The sequence below is a fragment of the Hibiscus syriacus genome, unplaced genomic scaffold, assembly GCF_006381635.1.
Source record: "Hibiscus syriacus cultivar Baekdansim isolate YM2019G1 unplaced genomic scaffold, ASM638163v2 tig00110503_pilon, whole genome shotgun sequence".
Taxonomy (NCBI): Eukaryota; Viridiplantae; Streptophyta; class Magnoliopsida; order Malvales; family Malvaceae; genus Hibiscus; species Hibiscus syriacus.
Genome location: NW_024062764.1, coordinates 2,255,774 through 2,278,377, shown reverse-complemented (window position 1 = coordinate 2,278,377; position 22,604 = coordinate 2,255,774). Strand labels below are relative to the sequence as shown.

The following is a 22,604-nucleotide window of genomic DNA, read 5'->3' as shown; positions in this document are numbered from 1 at the left end:
AACTCCGAATTTAAACTTCCCTTTTATACCCGCATACATTGTTGGAAAATTTCATAAAAAGTGTATATAATCTCGAATTAGGGAATGAACTTTTAACTTATCAAAATCATAATCCAAATAGTGTAGTGTGTGTTATTTAGGTGTATCCGATCAATACTTAGCAAAGTTAGAAAAATTTGTTCCTACACTATTAATAATGTTTGATGCTACAATAATCCTTCTATTCCAATATTGGAAACTTCCATCTTATTTCCTAAGACTATGTTGGAGCTAGTATCAAATTTTCCAACTTATTTCCTAAAATTGTCAGAGCTATTAGTAACTTCTCCAACTTATTCATTTTTTTAAAAGAATTTGCTATAGCATCTAATAAAGATAAGATATTTATGGTTAAACAATTTCTAAATTAACTAAGTATTTAGAACATACACCTAAAGTGTTAACAAAAAAATCTAAGGACCCTAATTTCAATAAGTCTCTGTAGAATCCCCATAACATTTCATAAATTGAGTTCTTCATCATTGGACATCATAAAAAAATCTAATAAAAACTTCATTGATTCTCATAACACTAATCCTGAGACATTACATATGAAAGTTCTAAACGAACACAAAATGTTTTTGTATCTTAATTTTCTAAATGCACTAACTAAATAGTTTCTACGAATAACACTACCTAAACCTAAGGGTTGTATTGTCCCTAATACATGCAAAGAATACCAAAATAAAATTCAAATAAAAATAAACTAATTCAAGAGAAGATGTGGGCTTATGTGGGCTTTTCTTTAGGCTTCTTATGCTGGGGAAAATCCTCTTTGCTGTTACATTTGCCTTCATCAAACTCTTCTTTTTTTGACAGGTCGATGTTGACGTGGTTTTCTCTATAACAACATCAGAGAATGGAGTGCTAGATGCAACAAAATCCACTTTGGTTTTTGTTGTGGGTGCAGATGTTTGCACCGTTGTTTCTTATTTTTATCCCTTAGCGCCAGTAGCCGGTATAATAGAAGTGTCCTTGGGCGGACTCACAGCAGTGATTTGGTCAACATCCTTAATGATATTGTTGTAAGGTATGGCTTATAAATATATCGGTAAAGAGCACATCGTTTTCTATTATAAATAGAGATGTAACATAAACCTATTAGATATTGAATAAAATTTATAGCGCCGCCTAGGCACTGAGGACGTAAGCACATTCTTGAATCTCGTTAAAATTCTTGTGTTCTTTTGTTTACTTTGCCCGATTCTTCAACAATTGGTATCAGATGTCAGGAGCAAAATTTGAAGTTACGAAATTCGATGGTCAGGGTAACTTCGGATTATGGCAAACGAGGGTGAAGGATTTGTTGGCGCAATAGGGGATCTTGAAGGCTTTGCAACCTACAAAGTCGGCGTTGATGGAGGAGGAAGATTGGGAAGAATTACAACAGTGAGAGGCAGGAACCATACGATTATGTTTGGCAGATGAGGTCATGTATCACGTCATGCATCTGTCTTCTCCAGATGAAATTTGGAAGAAGTTGGAAAGTCAATTTATGCCCAAATCCTTAATGACAAAATTGTATCTAAAGTAGTGACTGCATGGGCTAAAGATGCAAGACGATCATGATTTAGTGCAACATGTGAATGTCTTCAATCAAATCGTTTCTGATTTAGCTCGGCTTGATGTGAAAAATGAGGATGAAGACAGAACGATGATTCTATTGTGTTCGTTGCCTTCCTCTTACGAACACATGGTGACTACTCTTACATATGGGAAAAAGATTATCAACGTTGAGGAGATTACTGCAGCCTTGTTGGCTCATAACCAGCAGAAGCAGAATGCTGGGGAAAGCTCTCAAGCCGATAGCTTATATGTCAAGGGTAATCGAGACCATGGACGGAAGCCAAAGAAGACAGTGTCTGACAAGCAAAATTCCAGATCCAAATCTAGGGATAAGAAGATAATTCACTGTTACAAGTGCAAGGAGGCGGGACATATGAAGCGAGACTGTCCGAAGTTGAAAAAGAATACTGATGAGAAACATGATGATTCATCCAAGTCTGTGAATCTGGTCGAGGATGACAATTCTGATTGCAGTGAGGGTGATATGCTCTCTATTTCAACGACTTAATTGACGGATGTTTGGATGATTCTGGATGTTCTTATCACATCACGCCAAATAGGGAATTTTTTCGACATACAGGTTGGTTAATTTTGGTTCTGTTTATTTGGGTGATGATCGATGTTGCATTATTGTTGGTATTAGTGAGGTCAGAATTAAGATGTATGATGGCTCTGTTCGGACGTTGAGTGGTGTTCGGCATATCCAGATTTGAAGAAGAATTTGATTTCTTTGGGCACTTTACACAAGAATGTTTTTATTCATAAGGCTGATGAGGATAGGAAAACCATTCGGATTGTTAAAGGAGCTTTGACTGTGATAAAAGGAAAGATGACTGCGGTGAATATTTACAGATTGTTAGGGAGTACCGTTGTAGGTGGAGTTTATTCTGTTGAGTCATGTGATGATACAACCAAACTGTGCCATATGCGTCTTGCTCATCTTAGTGAACGTGGTATGGCTGAATTACATAAAAGAAATCTGTTGCATGGTGTTAAAAGCTGTAAGCTCGATTTTTGCAAGTATTGTGTTCTTGGTAAACAAATTAAAGTTTGTTTCAAGACTGCGAAGCACACAACTGAAGGAATTCTTGATTATGTGCATTCTGATGTATGGGGGTCTTCCACGACTTCATCTTTGGGTGGGTCTAGGTATTATGTTACTTTTATTGACGATTTTCACGGAAAGTTTGGGTGTTTTTTTTGAAACAGAAGTCCGACGTTTTTGAGAAGTTCAAGTTCTGGAAAGCTGAGGTAGAAAACCAAACAGGACAAAAAATCAAGTGTTTGCGGTCTGACAATGGTACGGAGTACACATATACACAATTTCTAAACTTCTGTAAGGAGAACAGGATTAAGAGGCATTTTACAGTGTGCAAGACACCACAACAAAATGGTGTTATGGAATGGATAAATAGGTCATTGAATGAAAGAGCCGGATGTTTACGGTTGAATGCGGGGCTTCCCAAACACGTCTGGGCTGAGGCTGTTAACATGGCGTGTTATCTTATCAATAGATCGCCAAGAGCATCATTGGATGGGAAAGTTGCAGAAGATGTATGGACTGGTCATGAAGTTAGTTTTGATCACTTACGGATTTTTGGTTGTCCTGCTTATGTGCATGTACCTGCTGATGAGAGATCCAAACTTGATGTAAAATCGAAGGAACGCATTTTTCTGGGTTACAAGAAAGGTGTCAAAGGATTCAAGTTCTTGGATCCAATTGCGAAGAAAATTGTTATTAGTAGAGATGATGTTTTTGATAAACAGTCCATGTTGCAGCAGAAGACAGGCACGACAGTGGTGGATTTCGAGCAGTTTCTAGTTAAGAAAATTGAAACTTCTCAATCGACTTCTGGTGGTTCCGCTATGAATGATTTGAAGGATTATAATCTCGCCAGAGACAGGGTGAGACAGACGAATATAAAGCCTCCGAACAGATTGGGTTTTGAAGACTTGGTCTCTTTTGCACTTATTGTTAGTAGTGATGATCCGGTTACTTTTCATGATGTTGTTACTAGTCAGGAAAACAACAAGTGGATGGCTGCCATGGTTGAGGAGATGGAGTCTTTGAATCACAATTGTACATGGGAGTTAGTTATCCTTCCTGAGGGTAAGAAGTCGATTGGTTGCAAATGGGTGTATAAGAAGAAACCAACAGTAACAGAAAAAGAGGGTGAGAAGTTCAAGGCTCGCTTGGTGCAAAGGGTTTTTCACAGCAGAAAGGAGTTGATTATGATGAAATTTTTTCTCATGTGGTCAGGCACACTTTAATCCGAGCAGTACTTGCATTGGTGGCTAGTTGGGATTTGCATTTAGAGCAGATGGATGTTAAAACTGCTTTTTTTCATAGTGATTTAGAGAAGCAGATCTACATGCGACAGCCAAAAGGTTTCTCAACCTAGAAACGAGCATTTAGTTTACATATTGAAGAAATCTTTGTACAGGTTGAAACAGTCTCCGAGACAGTGGTATAAACGGTTTGACTCCTATATGTTCACGATTGGCTACAACCGATGTGAGTATGATTATTGTGTCTATGTTAAGAGCCTTGATGATGGTTCTTTTATTTTTCTGTTATTGTATGTTGATGATATATTGATTGCTGTGAAGAACATGGATGATGTTATCGGTTTGAAAACCTTATTGAGTTAGGAATTTAATATGAAAGATTTAGGTGCTGCTTGGAATGGAAATTTGCAGGGACAGAGACTCAAGGAAACTGTGGCTATCTCAACGGGGTTATGTTGAGAAAATGCTAGAAAGGTTTGCGATGAGCAGCGCAAAACCAGTTAGCACTCTATTGGTGAACCACTTTAAGCTCTCATCAGAACAGTGTCCTAAGACAGATAAGGAAGATGAAGATATGACAAAGGTTCTGTATTCTAATGTTATTGGCTGCTTGATGTATCCAATGGTATGTACTCGTCTTGATTTAGCTCATGTTGTTAGTCAAGTTTGTAAGTACATGTCTAAACCTGGTAAGCAACATTGGGAATGAGTCAAGTGGATATTTCGATACTTAAAGGGTACTGTGGGACATGGTATTATTTTTTGTAGTCAACGAGATAATCCTTTGGTTGTAGGATATGTGGATTCAGACTATGCAGGTGACTTGGATAATAAAATATCTACGACATGGTATGTTTTTACTCTTGGTGGAGGACCTATTTGTTGGAAGTCTACTGTTCAATATGTTGTGGCACTATCTACAATCGAAGTTGAATACATGGCAACGGCTGAAGTTGTAAAAGAAGCTTTATGGCTAACTGGTTTAGTGAAGGAGTTGGGTGTTCTACAAGGTGGAGTTCAGTTGCTTTGCGACAATCAAAGTACTATTCACTTGGCTAAGAATAATGTATATCATGCTAGAACTAAGCATATTGATGTACGTTTTCACAAGATCATATAGTTGGTTGCATCTGTAGAAGTTTTGTTTTAGAAGGTACATACTGATGAGAATGCCGCTGATATGTTCACCAAGTCAGTTACAACAGACAAGTTCAAGCATTTCTTGGACTTGTTGAATGTTTCGAGTTGTTAAAGAAGTAAGGTAACCCAACCCACATTAAATGTTTCCTAAGGGGCAGGATATTCGCCAAGGTGGAGATCTGTAAGGTATGGCTCATAAATATACCGGTAAAGGGGACAGGGTTTTCTATTATAAATATAGATGTAACCTAAACTTATGAGATATTGAATAAAATTTCTAGCGCCGCCTAGGCACCGAGGACCTAAGTACATTGCCGAACCTCGTTAAAATTCTTGTGTTCTTTCGTTTACTTTGCCTGATTCTTCAACAGTTGCTAATGATCTAGGTGGTATCCAACTCTCGTTCTTTCTCGGCTGTAGCATCTTGGGCGGCTTTATCATTATTCATGTCCAATAGTTGCTATGCAACCTTCTTAGCTTGGGTGGCATCTTCTTCCTTAGTCGTATCTTTCTCTTACTGGCTAGTGATCTCCTTACCTTGAGGAAATCAATGTCCTCGGAGCCAACACCAAGAACTTCTATTGAACCCATCGAATCAACTTCTATTTCGCTCTCTCATTCTTTTTCTTCATCTTCAATGTTTTTTTCTGCTTCGACCATTTTTGTGTCAGTAGCCAATGTCTTCTCCTCTTCTCTCTGCTGTGTAGCTTTAGCACTTTCAGTGTTGGTTGAACTATTTTTAGCATCAGGCACAACTGGCTGTATAAGATTTACCAATACCTAAGTTGGGAAGACAGATAACATTCCTTCTACACCCTTAAACATTTTGGAAAACATCATCTATATTGTTATGTCTCGTTTCTAAGTGTACTCCCAAAAGTGTTGTTGAGTATTGTGCATTTGGGACTGATTTTAAAGGCTATGACTCAGCGATGCCATGATGTGTCTTGATTTGCTATTACAGATGCCAGAGTATTTTGTAACTCTAGTGTAGCCTAGCCAAGTTGGGGTGGATCTTTCTCAGCGGCATCTGGCTCTAAAGGGACTGTATTAGGATTAAGACCTTCTTTTAGCAACATTATTTTAAGAAAGGAGGGTGTAATGGGGTTGCAGTTCTTAATAACCTTATCAAAAGACAAAGATATCACTTGTGCTTTGTAGCACAATGAAGTGATTAAAGAAGAGGAATAGAGATATCCCATTGTCTTTTAAGCACATGAAAACATTTCAACAGAGATTATTTTTCCCATATTAGTCATTCTTCAAAAAAATCGAATGTAAAAGTAGAGTTCTATATTTAGTAATCGAGGAAAAAATGTATTGTAGGCATTAGTTGAGTGCGCAAGAAGATAAACCATACCCGTGCATCACGATGAAGGCCCAAACGCCTTATTGTGCGTACTCCAGTGGTTGAAATTTTCCAAGAGCATCCAGGAAAGCATACGTCCACACCAATTTGCTCTATAGCATCTTCAGTAAGATTCTCTACAAACTCGGTGTGTTTACAAGGTCAATCCTCAATACCCAACATTGCATTAATGGGTTTTGTGCACTATTGAACCATTTTCTCTCTCACAAACATCATGGGTTTCTTTTGATTAGTGAGACTGCTGTAGAACTCCCATACCATTTGTTGGTTCACTTTGGGGAACATAATATTTCCCATTTCCTCTTGGCAATTATACTAGAAACATAGTTTAATGCTTGTGGATCTTCCTCTTTGGAAAAATCGAAACCTTGCTCTAGACATAAATTGCAGCCCGAAAACTCCTCGATATATCGACATTGTTGCTCTATCTCCATAAAATGAATATCGTCATTACTCGAGGCAATTTCTGGTGGCACAGATGATGTTGTCGGTGGCAAAGTAGGTGTTCAACCGAAGGTTTTCTCATAACTTTTCTTTTTAGGGGTCATAGCAAAGGGTTTGGAAAAAGGAAAGATCTCAAGAAAAATAAAAATGGTGTCTTCGGAAGTGAAGTAGCTGTGTGAACGTAAAAACAAAACGAGGTAAAATAAATGTGAATAGGAAGGGTTGCGTGTTAGTCAGTATAAAAGAGATGATTTTTAAAAATTCAAAATAAATGGTAAAGAGATAAGGATTAAGATGAATGGTGATGATTGGTTTAACTGAGCAGTTAGAACTTGATAGGATAAAGTAGGGTACATCTCATAGTTACTTTTACCCTTACAGAGTCATCTTTCGGAGATTATTATTGTAGCATCCCAAGTAGCATTTGGTATAAAGAATACCAATGATTATTGTACAACAATGGTAGAATGCATAATTGGAGAAAAACAAACAAAGCTACAACAAGCTTTCGTACAGAAAAGAAAGTCAAATATGCATCAAAATTATTAATGTCAAAATTTGACTTATTCAAAGTAATTAAAGACTAAAGAGAATGAGGTTTGCTTAGTGTGATAGAATCAATGTGAAGGCTTGGTTGTTGGCAATAATGCTTCAAATGTTGCACATTAACTTAATGTTCTTCCATCCACCATGTTCTTCAGTATCACAACTTCATGGGAAAAACTTCAAGCACTTCAAATGGCCCTGACCACTGAGATTATAGATTCCCAGGAAATAGCATCAAGAGAGAGATAAATAGAAAGACTTGTTGTCTAGCAATGAATTGTCGTGTAAGATATGTTTGTCATACCATTTCTTGCTATTATCTTTTTAGATTTAGGAACTCTCGTAAGCATCATTTCAGAGTGCTTCTAATTCATTAAGATCCAACATCTTTCCCCCCCCCCCTCCGCAACATTAAGATGAAAGTTCAATTTCTTCAAATCCCACATAGCCTTATGCTCCAACTCTACTGGTAAGTGGTCATTGGAGCAATCATGGTGAGCCCTTAAGTTGCGAAAGTCGTTTATTCTCATATCAACAAGCTTGGTAAGTTGTTACCGGGCATGAACCCGTATCCAACACTCACATCCTTGTAGACACCCGTTTTTTTCCATGTTCCTATTTATTATTAACAATTATTATTATTATTATTATTATTATTATTATTATTATTATTATTATTTTAACAATATACTTTACATTTTTGCATACCCAAATAGAGCCCAAAATACAAGACCCGTAGCCCACAATAAATACAACTCCAGCCCACCAGAAACTGGCCCCATTACAATGACCCATGAAAACACCCAACCCATACCCGGTTACACAAAATCAACCTGGTTCAAGCCCAAAACGAAGGCCCAAATAGTTGACCTAGAACCCAATTAGGGTTCTATCTCAAGCCATGCACCGCAGCCCCCTTAGTTGCACGATCTGGACCCATCCAATGATATAGATTAATAATATTTAGGGTTTTTAAAACCCTAATCCTAGAGAGATGTTACCACCACCACTGTTTATTGTTATTTCTTACGTCAACCACCTCTGACGCAGTCGTTTCAATCTACAGTGATAAGATATCAACATCAATAGTGAAAAAATGGTAGAAAAATCAGAAAAAATAAAAAATATCAACTTGCTAGCAGAAAAATCCCAAGGCAAATCTGGCCCTGTCATAAGCCAAAAATAGGGTAATCTACCCTATTTTCTCGGAAGCAACACAAACCATCAACAAATCCAACATGCATCACCATAAAAGAAAAGAAGGAGACCATTTTTTAGTGGGGGTTGAAACCAAAAAAATAGAGAGAAGACAAAAAAAGGACAATCGAACAAGAAAAAAAGAGAAAAAGCATCCAAAAAATATAACGAAGAGAGTATAAGACTTACCAGATACGAAGTTCATCGAAAGCAAGAAAAAGGGGTCACTGAACTAAGTGTTCGAAAGGTAAAACCTAGATTTAGGTTTCTAGTGTTGGTTTTAGACTAAAAAGAGTTAGGATTCTAGTTGGAGGGTTTGAAACGAGTGTTTGGGGAGATTTTTTGTTCCCTCCGACCGTCGTGAGCGACCGACAAACGCCATCGCGAACGACGATCCCTCTTTTCCCTGATGAGGGAGTTGAGAGAATTTGAGAATTCTTCTCTTCCATCTACTGATAAAACCAAACAAAATGAGGGGATGAGAGAAAAAACCTTGATTTTGGGCTTAAATACTCAAGGCAAAACGGTGTAGTTTCACACTCCTTCATCGTATTTTTAATTTTTAGGGGATAATATCATATTTGGTCCCTATTTCTTTGTAATCTCACTCGTTGGCCACTAAATGAGAATTTGTGTTATATCGTTTTGAGAATTTATCTTTCTATGTTTATATTTAAGTCATCAGTACATATATTATACTACATTTGCTTATTTTTGAATTTGACCCTGTGTTTTATGCATCTTTTGTTTTTGTCATTGTTTTGATGAAAATGCTTTTAGGTAGAATTGTTATTTTGCCCTTTCATGTTTCTAGTTTAATTTATTTTTATCCTCAATATTATTTATGGATTATTTTCATTCTTAGTGCCTTTATTACTTAGTATGTTCGATTGTGGTTTTTGTTTGTTTATAATTATTGCCCCCTCAAGTTTCTGTTGGTACCATTTTGGTCCCTTAAATCACCAAATATAATTATTTTTGTTATTTGTATGTTGATCTGTAATATTTTTTTATTTTATTCTAGTCATATGTATATTTTATTTTATATATTTCAAATTGTATTTGTTTTCATCATTTTTTCTTTACTTGTCGATGTTTTATTCGAATATTTTCAAGAACACCAATTCTTAGAATGGACGTGGAAAGCATTGCTTGATCGAAGTAGTGTGATCCGATACGACGTTCGAACGAAATGTGAACTTGAAATAAATCGAGTTTATTTTGCTAATTAATTCATTTTTTATTTCAAGTCAAATAATGCAATGCATGTTTCTCTAAATAGCAACTTATTTTATTTTGTGCAAATGTTGATGTACAATTTATTTTTGATTTGTCTTTTTTTTAAATCAATGAGGAAATATTCTTTTAGGAAAGAAATAAGAAGAGATAGACTTTCCGTCAGAGGATGAGAAAATCTCGATATTTCTTTTCGAATTAAAGAATTTTTCTTAATAAATAATTCGAAGAAAATTAATTAAATTTTAATAAATGGATCATATTTTAACTTTATATTCCAATTTCCAGCATTACGACAACATGTAAGCGACTAAGTACCAATTTTGGGCGCTGCGGGAGTGCATATCCTTCCCCACGCGTAATCGACTTCCGAATCCTTAAAAATGAATTTTTGGATAATGCATACCAATTTTTGTCTTAAAAAACGATTTTTCTTAAAAAAATTTAAAATACGTTTTTAGGTATTCAACCTACCTAACCCAAAGGTCGATGGCGACTCCCATTCAATTTATTTCAAATTAATTCAAAATCGACAATTTTCAAATAAAAAGTCATAATATTTTTTTAAACATAATTGTTTTTTTAAAAAAATGTTTATGACAATCCTCATATCAGTGACAAAGAGTACGCAATTGTCTAATTTGACTCTTTTTTCAGGTACTTTCTCTCATGGATTCACGTACACCGGGCACCCGGTAGCCTGCGCCATCGCAAGTGAATCGATCAAGCTCTACAAGTGTGTTCCATCCTCTATCGAAACAGAAAATATCGAAATAATTTCGAATCTTTCGGAATAGTTAAATAAACATGTCCGTAAGAACATCATTGCAGGGAAAGGAATCTTGTTGAGAAGGTGAAGAGGATATCCCCAAGGTTTCAAGATGGTTTAAAAGCATTTTCAGACAGCCCTATTGTTGGAGAGGTGAAATTCTGCATTTCACATAAACTTTTACTAAGAATGCTTCGAACTTCGAGTCGTAATCATCGTTCGGTTATGCAGATCCGAGGTACCAGCATGATTCTGAGTACGGAGTTTACAGACAAGTCACCTACTGATCCTTTCCCTCCTGAATGTGGCAAGTTCTTCTATCTCCCTCACTCATATAGATACAATTGAGTGTGTTCCAAGCCATTTGGTGAAGTCGGATGGGGTCGGACTTGAGATTTTGAGACGCTCTCCGATAACAAATGACTGATGATTTTGAGTACAGGACTTGGTGCATATTTTGGGGCACAGTGTAAGAAGCATGGCATGGTAGTACGTGTTGCAGGTGACACCATAATGATGGCTCCACCATTTATAATATCTCCTCAAGAGGTTGATGAGGGAAGTTTAAGGTTCTTGCTTCTATCTAGGCAATTAAGTCGGTCGGTTCTGATAAACGACCGGAAAAGTCGACTTAAATAAAGGAAATTGCATTAACCGAATCTTATTGGTTTGCACAGTTAATCAGCATATATGGGAAAGCATTGAAGGCTACCGAGGAGAAGGTGAGGGAACCCAAGTCAAAGCACAAGAAATAGTGATGAGTTTTCTTTGTTGGTGATAATGCTGAAAATTATGTAAGCCTTCATCATTGGGGTTTCAATAAAATTGTTCATTCTTCTTATTTCTCACTTATTTGCTGCCTTAAGAAACGCTTACTTTAATTTTTATTTCTTTTACACCATTGTTATAATTTTTCATTATAAGAATTCGGATTTAAAGTAGGATATGGGTATTAAAAAATCATTGTATGTTTAAGAACCGCTTATTTGATATTTAAATTTGAACGTGAATATGCACGAATCAATTTATCTTAGTGGTGAAAGGAAACGATGTTGTTCTTAGAATTGATGGGTTTTTAATAAAAATAATTTTGGACGTATATAATATAAATGTAAATAATATAAACGTATATATTTATGTAAAATGTACCAAAAAAATATTTATGTAAAATGTACCAAAAAAATAATATTTTAACATTATTATAAGTTATATTGTGAACCATATCAAATGAAATTTGAGTCATAATATTTAACAAATGTCCTTCATTTAATTTAAATGAAACTGCTACTATCAGTCCAGATAATTTATAATCAAATTGTGTTAATTTTTTAATCAAATAAAACCTTCTCGTACCAAATAATCAACCGGTCGTTCATGGAATACTCAACAAGAATAGGACAAATAGTTTTCTATTTCTCTTCTTTTTCTTCACTTCTTTATTTAATTTTATTATTTAATATCTACGATTATTAGTGATTATAACTATGAACGGTAATCAAATGAGATTCAGGTAATTGTGATTAACTGTGGATGATAAGAGAACTGCCGATAATCAAACATGGAAGAATTAAACAGTATAATATGCTTAAAAGTTACGACAGAAATAACAGCCAATCAGATCTCAGTTATTCAACTTCAGTTTACCATCAAAATATGAAACCTCAATGATGATTCAAAAGTAGCAAAATCAGGGATTTAAATGATAAGTATAAAGCAGCCAAAGAAGTGCAATCACATGAAGTTCGAACAGAAATGAGCAAATCACGTTATGTCATCCAAAAAGATTCAGATCCGATCTCAAAATCCATAATGTTTTAATATTATATAGAGATTGATCCAAACACTTAAAATCTAAGCTTCGTAAAGAACCACCTGTTTTTTCCAGTCTTGAACCTCTCTTCGAACCTCTGTTTGGTGGCCTTGCACGCAGCCACTTTCTTATCCTTCGTCTGAAGCGCATCGACGGAGACCGCGTCTTTCAAGTCCACGTCGAGGGTGTAGCGCGTGGGCATCAGGTGCTGATAATTCACGAGCTTGACGAAGCACTTGACGCGCAATTTCTTGGCAGTTTTCTTGGCGGAGTCCTTGCGGATGACCTTGCTCGGGTACTTTTTTATCCCTGCAACCAAACAGTGGCCGTAGGGGCGGTCACGTGTGCCTTCGTCTAAGGATCGTACGATCACGGCTTTGCGACCGGCGTATCGGCCCTGAAGGACGATGACGGCTTTGTTGGGCTTTAGAAACTTCACCATGGCGACGGCGGCTTTTGATTCACTCCTCGCGCAGAACGCTAACTCCAGAAAGGGGGAAATAGTTGGAAATGAGGCGTATATAGTATTAGTTTAGTGAAACCCTAGCACATTTGCTTTTGATTGTGTGATTTTATGGGCTTGGGCCTTGTAAGCACCATGCTTCATTGGACTTTGTTAGTTTATTCTATTTAAGTGAGAGATTATTACAAATGTTTATTGTTTATTGTCAATATTAAGTATTTAGATATATATTATTTTGTGACTTTAATGATAAAATATAATATCAAAAAAATTGAATCCATCAATTGAATTTAATGATAAAATAAAATCTTGACCTCTTTAAAAGTTTTGATTTTGAGTAGTAGTGTGTGCGTTGTCAATAAGTTAAAAAAAGCTCTGAACAATTAATATATTATAATCAACACATACTATTAAAAAAAAGAATAACAATTACCGGTAAAATGAATGTTGTTTCCGTTTGATTTGAATTAGAGCAACTTTTATTTGTAAGTGTATAAATTTATCCATATTTAAAATTCGACAAATATTACCTTGTAATTATATTATAATATTTATAACAAAATTTCTAATTACAATCTAATGTTTAATTTTTTTCTATCACCTAACATTAGTTTTTTAACGACAATACCAAAATGTTGTCTTCTGAATAATTTATTTTTGAATTTAACCTAATATCCACCTTTTTTTATGGTTGACATTCTTCTCCATTGTAATTCATGAATTGTTAGTCATTGCTTACAACGTAACTAATGCAAAACGTTCTCAATTCTCATATTTTCTTCTTTTTAGTTTAATTTTTCGTAGAATAAAACAAATTAAATTAAAACTTCAATCTTATCATGATATATCTTGATTGTCTGATCATTGTTAAATTGTAATATATTATTTTTTTCTCGTTCTTGATCTTTTTATAATTTAGATCTAAAAGAAAAATACTCTAATACCAATGAATCAAAGAAAGTTTAAAAATTTATATGTGAGAGGAAAGTTTCAACGACTTTTGTATAAGTTTATCAAAAAAAAATTAATTTTAAAAGTGTTAAACTATGTTTCGATATAACAATTTAAGGCAAAATGATTTTTGGACTTGAATTGAATTTACAAAATGGTTTTTGGACTTGAATTGAATTTACAAAATGTTTTTGGACTTAATTGAATTTATTCAAAATTTACAAAAATAATTCAAAGTTCTTTTAATTTAAAATTGAGCACAAAAATGTTTTTATGAATAGTAATTTACTATTTGAATATTATGAAGGGGTATCGATTCCCTATGAAGGGGTACCGATTCCCCCCATTCTGGGCAACATTTTTGAGTAGAAAAATCATTCCCAAACGACTCCAAAACATCCCCAACGGCTATATATGACTTCAAACTCATTCCAAGCTATAAATACAAGCTAAGGACACTTGAAGAAGAAAGAGAACAACTATCCAAGCAATCAAACACAAGAGAAGAATTTTTCATTCTTATTTCATCTTTCTCTTGTATATATTTTGTTCTTGTGAGCTCAATCTTGTAAACACCTACCTTAGAGAGGTTTTCTTGTTTACTTATTTTATCCTTTTGTAAAGGGGAAAGGTTCTAGCTTATCCCGTGTAAAAGCTAGGGAAAGGTTCTAGTTTAGCCCGGAAAAACTAGGGAGTTTGTAAGGTTACTCTTTATCCTCAAAAGAAAGAACAAATTAGTGAATTTGTTGGAAAATCCTTGGTGAGGAGCTAAGGTAGTGGACGTAGACTTTGTTTGAGAAAGTCAAACCACTATAAATCGCTGTGCAATTCTCTATCTTTCAATCTCCTTACTCCCTAAACACAAAACCGTTCCGACCCCTCTTTGCAAATCGTTTCGGCTGTCGTTTCGAGCTTCCGAAAATCCCAACAAAAAGTTTGGTGACAAAACCAAGTACTCTAAAAGCTATGTAACCAAAACAAAAATAAAGTGAAAGATGAATGATTAAATTTGGGAGTTTACCATAAAAAAATACTACTTACATAAATAAACTTGGGGGAAAAGTAGAGGCTTAAATATACAAAAGATGTCTAACATATGTTCGTTTTTTCAGTTTAGTGTCTAATATTTTTTCTGTTCTAGTTTGGTGCTTTCATTCTGTTACTCAAAATGGGTCAAGCCGTGACGGACCGTTAGTTTTCTCCGTTAAGTGACACGTGTCACAATCTGGTAATTTAAAAAAATTATTTAAAATTAAAAAACTAAAATTATATATATTTTTAAAAAGAAACACAAACATTTTGAAATAACCCAAAACTTTAAAAACCTTCATTTCAACCCCTAACCTCTAAACCGTTCAGTCTCCCCTCTTCCAAGCTCGTCCGCTCGGCAACGGTGGCCTACCAAACTGGTTGGGTTTTGGTCGGACGGGACCGGCAAGCTTAACTTCGATGGCGGTGAGGCCAGAAATATAAAAAATCCAACGATGATGGGGGCTTTTCGTCGTACTTTCAAACGCCAGTCCACCACGAATGACGGCGAATGGAGGCGAGTGGATGACTGGGCTATAACCAGTCTGGGATGGCGCTTCAACTAGGCTAGGCTGTAATGACTTCCGACGAGCGGTGGTCGAGGTTGGAGGTGGGCGACCAATTGGTTTCCTTACGATTAAGCTCGACGGTAACCGATTTCGGATGATCTGAGGGTCAGGTTGAGGTCTCAGGTTACTGCTGAGTTCGGTGGAAGCGGTGGTGTACACCTCCGCTAGTCGGAGATGAGTGGTTCGATGACAGGGTTAAAGGTTAATGTTTAAATGAAGGTTTTTAAAGTTTTAGGGTTATTTCAAAATTTGTGTTTGTGTGTGTGTTTTTTTTTAAAATATATAATTTTATTTTTTTAATTTTAAATAAAATTTTAAAATTATCAAATTGTGACATGTGTCACTTAACGGAGAAAACTAACGGTCCGTCACGACGTGACCCACTTTAAGTAATTGAATGAAACATTAAGAATCAAACGAAAAAAAAAACATTAAATACTAAATTGGAAAAATGGGCATACATTAGATACATTTTATATATTTAAGCCAAAATTTGTGGGTCTAGTCCCTACCGCTAGTCCAAGCGGACAAGTTAACAGCTCTACTTAATTTAAAAGATGGTAACAAAAAACCAAGAAACGGTATATTTCTCCAGCTGAAGATCAAACCTTTCCCTCGGATTTGATCCCTCATGGCTTCCAATGGCGCTTCTACCGTAATTCCTTTTCTTCTTTCTCTTATACTAATTGTAATTGGAGTCGATTCTTTCTGATTCTCTTTTATTTTGGGAAAAAAGGAAGAGGAAGTTAGGGATACGACGGAGAACAGTTTAGAGAAGATCAAACATCAGGTGGCCTCGGGCCCCGGGAGGAATTTGCTACAAGGTCCTCTTCTCAAGCGATATGAGACCGTACGATACTCTAGTCCCTCCCTTTCTCTCTCGTTAATTTTGCAATTTTCATTTGCTGTGCTGATTCCAGCTAATTCTTGATTTTATTTTTTATCAGTTATACTTTCACAAAATTTTATTTTTTAAGATAAATTTTCAAGCAATTTGGTAATTTAGTTAACGTGCTGTACATTGGTTTAACAGTTGAGGAAATGGAAGGTTGGGTTATTTAGATCCCACATGGAATACAAGTTAATTTGTAGGTCCTTTTGTTTGTTTTCTTCAGAAGATTGAAATTACACTAGAGATTCTGTTGTTTGCTTGTTTTAGGACTAGGAGGAATGATCCCAGTACTAAGGGAATCGTGACCTTCAATGAGAACAACACCATTGCCATATGCCCTGTTAACTTTCTGTAAGGGGCTGTTTGTTTCCTTCATAATTATTAAGCGCCGAATGATTCAAATGCTGAATGATTCAGAGGATCTGTATGAATTAGTTCTGAATGTGACATGTTGTTTGATAATGTCTCTGAATCATTCAGAATGTACTTTGATGCTAAATCATTCAGAATGTACTTTGATGCTGAATCATTCAACACTGTTTTGCTGAATCAGTCAGCACTGAATCATTCAACACTGTTTTGCTGAATCAGTCAGCACTGAATCATTCAGAGGTGAAAAACAAACACGCTGAATGTTGAACGGTTCAACATGCAACACTGAATGATTCCATTCAGAGCCAAACAAACAACCCCTAAGATGATTTTCTTATTTCTCATTTGGTCGATTGTTGCACTGAGTCCCCTTTTAGCTTGTTATTAATATTATATTTATTTTTTTACATATATTTGCTGCAGTGGACTCCCAAAGTATGAAGGCTGCTGTTTCTGTATCCAAATGATTTGTGAAAGATTAATTTCTTTTTTTAGGGTTTTCTTTATTATGGTATGCTTGGTTTGCGTGCTTTTGGCGCCTTCGAATCAGGGCGCGGAGCAAAACACCTTTGAAGAGGTAAGTGCAGCGCAATACAGGAAGCCCTCCAAGGACGTGCGCTTTGGGGGGCTTTCCTGATAGGCGCCAAGAGCGCTTCTTTCGCCTTAGGGATAAGAGATAAAGTTTACTTTCTCCTCAATCGTTTGGATCTTCCACTGCTTGCCTCTATTGAAAATTTTAGCTGTTGACTAGAGAATAAATGAAAATAGAAGCTCAAAGATTCCAGAGGCTAAAAAAGTAATGGTATATAAAATGACTTTTGAGATGATACAATGAATATTATCTATAGCTGTTACCAAGGTAATTAATGGTAGAGTCGTTTTATATTAAATGACCTTTGAGATGATACAATGAATCTCATCTACTGCTGTTACCAAGGCAATTAAATTAATAGTAGAGTTAGCAGCACATTCTTCAAGTAAAAAATGCATGAATCCAATTGGATGTGGAAGAGTTAAATGAACGGTGGCTGCAAACACAATTAGGTTTAGCAAAACTAGCATATAAAGTAGAAAAATGTAGGCCATTAGATGATTTTTGGCTCTAAACCAATTAAGCTTTTATGTATTCCCCAACATAGCCTAGCAGATCAATACAAGGAATTTGATCTATCATGGACTGACTGGGCTTCACCGTTTCAAACAAACTAACAACTTAGGCTAGCTTGCAACAACCAGAACAACTCTCCTAACAAACTCCAACAATCTCTTCCACCAAAAACATATCACATATGTAGTATGATTTTGAGAAAGGGACTAACAATGGTGAAAGAACATGAGCTTAAGTTCTTTAGGAGTGAACCAATGGGTAGTGGGTATGAAAATATTCTAGAATCGATTTATAAACTTTTTAGCATAAATGTTCGCCTCGTCTACAAAAGGCACGCGCCTTCGCCTTGCGCTTAGACTCCAGGGACACTTTGCACCTCGGTGCACCTATCACCTTTTAAAACCAAGCTGGTATGTGGAAAATCTAGTTGCTAAACTTGAATGCCTCTTAATTATACCATTTAGATATTGGGACTCCCCAGAAAAATGATTACTTTCTTTGCGTGGAGACTCCTGGTGCTGCTAGAGCTTGGGTATCAACTTTACAGTAAGTTAGCTTTCATAGCATTATATTTGACCCTTTTTACTCTTACAGTCTTACTTATATACACACACATATCTTTGTGTATTTATTTATATAATTCTTTCAACTTGTCTGAAGATGATGGCTGAAACCATCTCGTCATAAAAAAAAAAACGTTTACTCACCATATAATTTACAGACTTCTTTTCAAAACTCATTTTCAAATATATGGTCTTGCCATTTGATTACATTTCTTCTTTTCAAAAATAGTGCTACACAGTTGGTTCTAAAGGCCCACAAAGAGGCTGTCAATTCCTTAAGTGGGAATGGTTCTTCAAAATTGGGTACAGTTGCAACAGTAGTTGCTGCTGTCAATTCAACAGCCAAGGTATGCTCTAAAGAAATTGAAGCGACAATGCATATATCTTTGAGAAATGCCTTAGGATTGGTGAGAAATGCAACAAGTGATTGTCCAATGGATGATCTTACAATTTTAAAGGTATGCTATGAGCATTTCCTCCTTTTTATCTCTTGTGATTAGGGGCTGTTCTTTTAAGTTATTTGAACATACCAATGCGTTATTTGAAGATACCCGTTTAGTGTTTTATAACCCAATTGAAGCCGTATTTCCACATAGAACTTATTGTGGGAGCATATTCGAAGTGCAAAATATTATTTACACTTGATTAGATAACCTTTCACCTAATTTTAGGAGTTGAACCTGAGATGCTTGAAAATTTTAACATGACTTATAGTTACTGGAGTCAAAGATATCATTTTGTACTTAATTTGTGAAATGTTTTCCTCTACATTATTTAGTGATCTGGATTATTCTTACATAACATAATTTTAGCAGATTGCTTCTGGTATTAGGACTAGCTAGATGGAAAGAACATTACATGCATGCCTACCCTAAGTTCTGCTGGCTGTTCTTGAAGTGACTCGATAGCTTAATATATACCTATTTTTTTGTTCCTGAGATGAGGATCCAAAAGCTTCTGTTGCTAAATTAGTAAATTGTCAGGTTTGCTTTCCATCAACTTGCCTTACCTAGTATATAGTGTGTATAAGACTGTTTGCCTAGGAATATTTCTGAAATGAAATGACATGACCAAGAAATTTGTGTTGGAAATGACAAATAAATAATAAACAGGAGATTTATTTCAGTTCCTTATCCTCACATTGTCATTGGATGTGGATCTAGGCTCTTCCTTGTGTGATTTCTGTTTGCAAACATGGTTATTGTTTCCAAATGTTTGAATCTGCAAATGCGTGAGTGTAAAACCTCAATGCAGATGCCCACTGATGCAGGAGCACAAATTTGCAGAAAAGAAAATATCATGCCTTCAGGTTATTTTTTTAATGTTTTTTGTTAGATAGATAATATTTCATGTTTTTGAAGGGCTATATTTTATCTAAACTGGTTCTCAATGCTATAAAAAGTACACCAATTATTGTATTTGGGTTGTACTGTTTTATTGGCAAGGGTTGGCAACAATTTAATCTTTCTAGTCCTTTTAGGAAAGCTGACAACTAGCCCTTGCCCCTTGGCTACCTATTGATTTCTACTGCACTTTTATAAGTAAACCAATTTCTGGGTTTGTTCCTTTTCCAACCAAACATCCTTGTACCAGAATCCAATTTTTACACTTTTTTGCTGAGTTTTGATGTTCCAAATTCTGAAATTTATACAAATTACAATGGCAAGGCATGTAACAATGTTTCACAGCCATATCGAATCCGTGTACACTGGTTATGCTTACATTATGAGTGGCTCAGGTTGTTAGGTAGATCATACAGTTATCTGGTTCACCATCTTTGATACCTTTACATTATTGACTTATTGGATCATTTTACATGCATGAGACTCCTGTAAGTTCACAGGTATTAGGAATTATTATTTCCTCTATGAGAATATTTTGGCCTAACGGTATTTTCCCCTCCAATCAATCATATAATATCAATAGCATCGGCAGATTATGGAGTATTCCTTCATGTAAAAACTCATGTTGTTCCTTACCCATGCTAGTTGAACAGCTTTCAAATAGTGTGAAAACATTGCGGCAAGCTTGATTGAGATAAAAAACTGTTAACTTTTGAATTCATGTGTGCTGCTATTTATTTTGTAACTTGTTGATCATATTAGTGCAATAAAGAAATCATTGCTATGCATATTATGCCAAAATTGATGTTCTCCTATAGTCGAACTTGCCAATCAATACATTGTTTTATATGTTATTATATTTTGATTTTATTGCGAGGACACAATGTCCTAAATGACTGTTTCTCATAATTGTTAATTCAAATCCCTTATTGGCAGTGTGTTGGGAAGATCGATGGTTTTTACTTAAGTTCAATTATTGCGAAAGTAACTCTAGCTAACAATCCTGCATCATGGTTCTGTCTTGTTACATTTATCTATATTTTAAGGTGTGATAATAAGTGCTTATTGTGGTGAGCCGGATTTTGATTAATGTTCTGATAATGGTGATGCCTAAATTTTTGTCACACCAGTTTTGCCGTTTAACAATTAAAATGATCTTGTCCGGGGTCAACATCTATCAAATGCATATTATGTGTTGTTTTGGCCTCTTAAGCAAGCTTTCGAACTCACAGTCTTGTCTCCTAATCGTGGTTAATTCTTGGTCAGTTAAAGTAGTTTTTTATACTTAGAATCGGTTTCTGTGTGGTAGCTAAATCTTGTAGGAGACACTAAGAGTCAAGGATGAGGAATTGCATAATTTGGTTTGACATCTTCGGGCACGTGATTCAACGATAAGAGAAATAACGGAGAAACTTTCGGAGACTGCCGAAGCTGCTGAATCTGCAGCATCTGCAGCTCATATAATGGATGAACAAAGGAGAATTGCTTGTGCAGAAATTGAGCGCGTAACAAAAGATTCAGAAAAAAACAAAAGGAAGTTGTCGGCAGTCATTTTTGTCCCGTCCTTTTTATATTATTATTTATATTATAATTATTATTAATAAATAATAAATTTTATTATAATAACTATTTACAAATCAGGACCCAAAAACCCGTTTACAATTTCAACCCGAGTCAAGCCTAAAATTGATCTAGGCCCAAAAATAAAACTCATCATACCCAAAACCCGTTTAGGGTTTTTTGCTAGGGTTTCCACATATCTCCAGTCGTTATCATCCTCAACTGTTAGATCTTGAGAGATCCAACGGTCCAGATCCAATCTAGAAAGAATCCTAGGGTTCACCAACCCTAGAGCTATTTCGGCGTCGACTCTAACTGCTCCATCCAACTTGCCGCTGCCATGACGCCATCGTTGTACTGAAGACTCCAGAAGATGCAAAGAGGACCGCACAATTCATCGAAGCTAAAGTGAGTCACCATCGTAGATTTGGTGACTCACGGAAGGGTTCAGCATAATAGTGGCTCATCGAGGCCTATAAAAAGCCTTGAAATCCTGCAAAGAAAGAGGACACAACAATACGGCCAGAGAAACATCAAGCAAAAAATAAAAAAAAAAACGAATAGAAAAGAGAAAGAAAGAAATAGAGAAAAATCTAGCTAACCACATCATTCAACAGCAAATAAGGGAAAGAAGAATACTTACCACATCATCGGAGTCTCCACGCACTACCGGAGAACCAAAACGTCGAAGGTAATATTCTTATATCTACGACGTTCAGTAAGCTTTTAGGCCAAAACAACTTTAGATATGGGTTTAGAAAAAAGGGGCTTTGATTTGGGACATGTTTGTAAAATCCGGCCACCGTGGGTGGTGGTCGGCGGTGGCGGGAACGCCTAGTATACGGCGATCGGCCGGTGGTCGACTCTCCCTCCGGTGAGGGAGTTTAGAGAGATGCTAGAGCATCTCATCCTTCTCTCTTTTTAGAGAGAGAATAAAATTGAGAAAGTAATTTACAATGGTAAAATATAGTCCGAAAACCCTACGATTTTGTAAATTTCTATTTTAGTCACTAAAATAATTTTCTGAGCATTTTAATTTGGATTTTCAATTTTGTATTATTTATATTTTAATCACTATCTTATATTTATATATATTTAGGATTAATACAATATTTAGTCCCTATTATTTTAAATAAGTTATATTTTGATCCCAAATAATAATTAGATTAAATTAAACTTTTAATACTTAAATTTAATGATGTTTCGAATTATGATGACTTATTTTTATATTTTATAATTTAATCCATAGGCTTTAATATTTTTTTTAAATAATATTTGACTATTATAATATTTCATATATTAATAATGAATATTTAATTTTGATTAAATTATACCATACTTTTAATATT

General features: G+C 35.5%; 1 protein-coding gene and 2 pseudogenes across 1 annotated transcript; 2 read left to right on the top strand and 1 right to left on the bottom strand.

Moving 5' to 3' along the window:
• Positions 1–1,320: 1,320 nt before the first annotated feature.
• LOC120129686 lies at positions 1,321–11,350 on the top strand (annotated as a pseudogene).
• A 998-nt stretch (positions 11,351–12,348) lies between these two features.
• LOC120129569 (60S ribosomal protein L27-3-like) lies at positions 12,349–12,913 on the bottom strand. The gene has a single exon (XM_039147036.1). The coding sequence runs from the start codon at positions 12,845–12,847 to the stop codon at positions 12,440–12,442; it is 408 nt and encodes a 135-aa protein (XP_039002967.1). The 5' UTR covers positions 12,848–12,913; the 3' UTR covers positions 12,349–12,439.
• Positions 12,914–15,962: 3,049 nt separating this feature from the next.
• On the top strand, positions 15,963–21,711 carry LOC120129685 (annotated as a pseudogene).
• Positions 21,712–22,604: the final 893 nt, after the last annotated feature.